The sequence below is a fragment of the Squalius cephalus genome (assembly GCF_949319135.1).
Source record: "Squalius cephalus genome assembly, chromosome: 18".
In the NCBI taxonomy this organism is placed as follows: Eukaryota; Metazoa; Chordata; class Actinopteri; order Cypriniformes; family Leuciscidae; genus Squalius; species Squalius cephalus.
This window is the reverse complement of record NC_137139.1, coordinates 29639842-29643556: the sequence shown is the minus strand read 5'-3', so window position 1 is coordinate 29643556 and position 3715 is coordinate 29639842. Positions and strand designations below refer to the sequence as shown.

At 47.1% G+C, this 3715-nt stretch overlaps 1 protein-coding gene across 1 annotated transcript; it reads left to right on the top strand.

Moving 5' to 3' along the window:
• Positions 1–865: 865 nt before the first annotated feature.
• Positions 866–3402, top strand: htr6 (5-hydroxytryptamine (serotonin) receptor 6; the record flags this gene model as incomplete). Its single annotated transcript, XM_079849980.1, has 3 exons — positions 866–1876; positions 2455–2589; positions 3043–3402. 3 exons carry the CDS (start codon positions 866–868, stop codon positions 3400–3402), a joined length of 1506 nt encoding a protein of 501 aa, XP_079706106.1.
• Positions 3403–3715: the final 313 nt, after the last annotated feature.

Here is a 3715-nt window from a genome sequence, read left to right as displayed (position 1 = left end):
TATAAGATACAGGAATGAAAAAACATTCTTGTAAAATAACATTTTAATCATCAACAATCAAATTTTTTTTGCACACATTTACATAAGCCTTTTGTAAGATGTTAAATGCGTGCCTCAATTAACCCTGAATAATGATTGGCTGTGAATGTGCATAAAGTCGCATTAAGAGCACAATACTCAGACACGCTTTATGCCCAGCGGCAGAGTGCGGATCCTGCAGGCACCCTGAAGTGGACGATACAGGGATTAGGAGGGCAAAAGGAACAGCAAAGACGCCAACACAGTTAACTCTAGTGCACTCGTCCGCTCCCTTTTACTCAATTAAAGCCACACGATTACTGAATAAAGAATGATGAGCTCATAAAAATGCATAGAAAGCAAAAAGAAATTCACCTTGACTGGAAGAACCGGACCGAGATAAGTTTGTTTTTTAATTCACTCATCTAAAAATATCTAAATGGTAGTCTAGCTCTTGTAACACTCCCTCTCTTTCTCACACACTCTTGTACTGAAACCCACCTCTCAGTTGCCCTCCCCCAAAGAGTGTCATCATGACACGTAGCTTTGAAATACTCTGACAGGCACAGAATTGCTCATTCCGGTGCTAAGCATTGAAGAAGCCAGACTATGGACAAGGAAATGTGTCATTTTATTGCTTTGCTCATCTCATGTTGACAAATGGAGTGATGGCAGCTGAATATCCTCGCACTGATGTGACTGAGGCGCACAGAGGGAGTGAAATCACCAACCTTGCCAAAGGGAAAGATGGAAAGGATTACTATAAACGGGACATCTTGATCTTTTTCACCACCTGAGGTGGTCTGACCCGCAGATCAACTGTTTCACATTCAGCATCACTTTCTCAATGCACTTGAAAAACCCTGGATGTGTGTTCGCTTCATTGAGACCTGAGGAAGCGCACACAGTCCTATTCAACTCTTCAATGATGAGTGGCTCACCTATCCCTCGAGTAGAGGCAGCATCAGGTGCAGATCCCTGGAACGCTCACAGGAGCTTCAATGACAGCGGTACTATCGGTGATGGTTGGAGCATTAGTGGGAGCGGTCCCTGGCTTCTCGCAGTCATGCTTTCCCTCATAATTCTGGTGACAGCTTGTGGGAACATTTTGTTGATTGCCTTGGTGTTCGCACATCGGTCGCTGCGCTGCACCTCCAATTGCTTCCTGGTGTCCCTCTTTCTGTCAGACTTGATGGTGGCTCTGGTCGTGATGCCTCCTGCTATGCTCAACGTGCTGTGCGGGACCTGGATGCTGGCGCCTGGATTCTGCCCCGTCTGGCTTTGCTTCGACGTGATGTGCTGTAGTGCTTCCATCCTCAACTTGTGTGTCATCAGTCTGGACCGCTACCTCCTCATTATCTCTCCATTGCGATACAAACAGCACATGACCCCGCCCCGTGCCTTGCTGCTGGTGGGCGGGGCTTGGGGGTTGGCAGCGCTTACGTCTTTCCTGCCAATCAAGATGGACTGGCACAGCCTGGGTCGCGTGCAAGACCTTTCCGAGCACTATCCCGCCAATGCCACAGTCTCGCCGTTGAGTTCCTTCTACCCCTCTTCATACTTCCAGCTTTCCACGTCAGGGACGCCGTCCACACAGTGCCGCCTGCGGGTGACTCTCCCCTTCGCCCTCGTGGCGACCTTTCTCACCTTCTTCTTGCCCTCTACGGCCATCTGTTTCACCTACTGCCGGATCCTGTTGGCGGCCAGAAGACAGGCACGACAGGTGGAGGCACTTACTCATCCTCCTTACCCACATCACTCACACGGTGAACCATCTCATCCTCCGTCTCCCGGTCACGCCGTGCATGACGGAGACGACTACAGCCATCAGGAGCCACCCGTGCTGCGGCATGGTCCGGTGAGAAGTCCTGAGTCAGAGAAAGAAATGCGACAGGAATTCAATTTGTGAAGTAGCAAGTACCAAAAAAAAAATTGTTATTAGATGCAAATTGTGATGGATGTCTTTATGTATGTGTGCAAATTCTTGCTGTGAACTCTCGACAAACTAAGCCACTTGGAGTGAATGCATTCTCAAGCTGTTTCGGCCTATTGTTCATTCAAAAACCCAACATTTATACAAGTGAAGGCTGTGCTATCGCTGACAATGCATTGTGTGGAGAGAGTGTAGAGAAATCCTTGTACCTTAAACACAAAGGTGAAAGATGTAGCAGAAAAGGGCATTTTGATTTTAAGGACTAGAACAGAAAGTAAAGAGAGGCGTTCGAAGATAAGGAAGAGCGAAAAGGGAGGGTAGAACTTTTCAAGACAATAGCAAAGACCTTGTGAGGCACTCTCAAAAGCTTTCATCTGAGAGAGGGAAAGACATGAATAATTACCCCAGGCCAAGGTAACATTATTTCCCATCTCTTGGCAGGCGAATCACTGTGAAATCTCTATGAATATATTCTTCTCTCTCTCCCCATCTCTTGTTCTCAGTCGTCGGTGAACAGCGAGCGCAGACTGGCACACAGGCAAAGGAAGAGAGCTCTGAAAGCCAGCCTAACCCTGGGAGTGCTCCTGGGTCTCTTCTTCAGTGCCTGGCTTCCCTTTTTTATCACCAACATGGCACAGGTCAGTCCACAAATCACACTTAAAGAAACATCTCATTCACGTTGAAAGTGAACCCTACCTTGACCTTAAGCATGTAACAAAAAAACAGAACGGATGGCAAATTAATTGCAATATGACAAATTGACAAAGAGAAATGTTCCTATTTAGTTGAGCAATTATTCCTGAGCTTGCTCTCAAGTTGTCAACGATCCTGTCCCCCCATCTGTGTCCCTCACTTTGCTCAGATTTTGAGCTTCTGGGCAAGCCTGTCTCTAGCCCTCCTTCACACACAATATGGTGTGTGAATAGCACTCCATCTTTGTCTCTTACTCTCACTTTCTTCATTCGTGGCATCCCTGACATCCTCTTCCGATGAACTAGACATCTTTGACCTTTCCCACCTCTTTGGTATTGTGTCTCAACCACATTCTGTATTCACGCTGTGATCTAAGACCTTTTATTCTGTACATTCAGGCAGTGTGTGAGTGCATACCACCTTCCTTCTTCGACGCCATCACCTGGTTGGGCTACTGTAACAGCACCATGAACCCAATTATATATCCAATGTTCATGAGGGATTTCAAGAGGGCTTTGGCACGGCTTCTACCCTGCTGTTCTTCATCTCAAGCCCCTCGTAGGCCATCACTGCCACTTTCCCTTTCTCTGCGCAACTCAGGAGAACCGCAACTGCCCACCGAACCCCCCTCCCTCGTGTCTGACCCGCCTCAACTACCAGCGACGGCCACGGACGCCGTTAACCTTCTTGACGCTGAACACGCCGGGATCGACCTGCCTCTGCTGCTGCCCAACCAGGTCGATGCGCTGGACGATTGATGCACCGTAGAGACTACAAAAGAAATGCAATATACTGTGGACTGCAAGATGTGTGACTTATTATAGGTTTGTGAGAAAATGTGTTAAAACATACCGTGCTAAAAAAAAAAAAATCAATGGGATATGTGTTAATGGGTTAGTCGTGCATAAACCTGCATCGTTCCTTAAGGCAGATCACAGAGATTGTACATTTAGTACGGCCTCAACACGCATCCCACTTCATTCATTACCATAACAACCAAAACAACAGATGGATAAAGCAGACGAGAGCGAAAGAAATCTCACTAATACCTCACACAACGTCAAGTGGTTT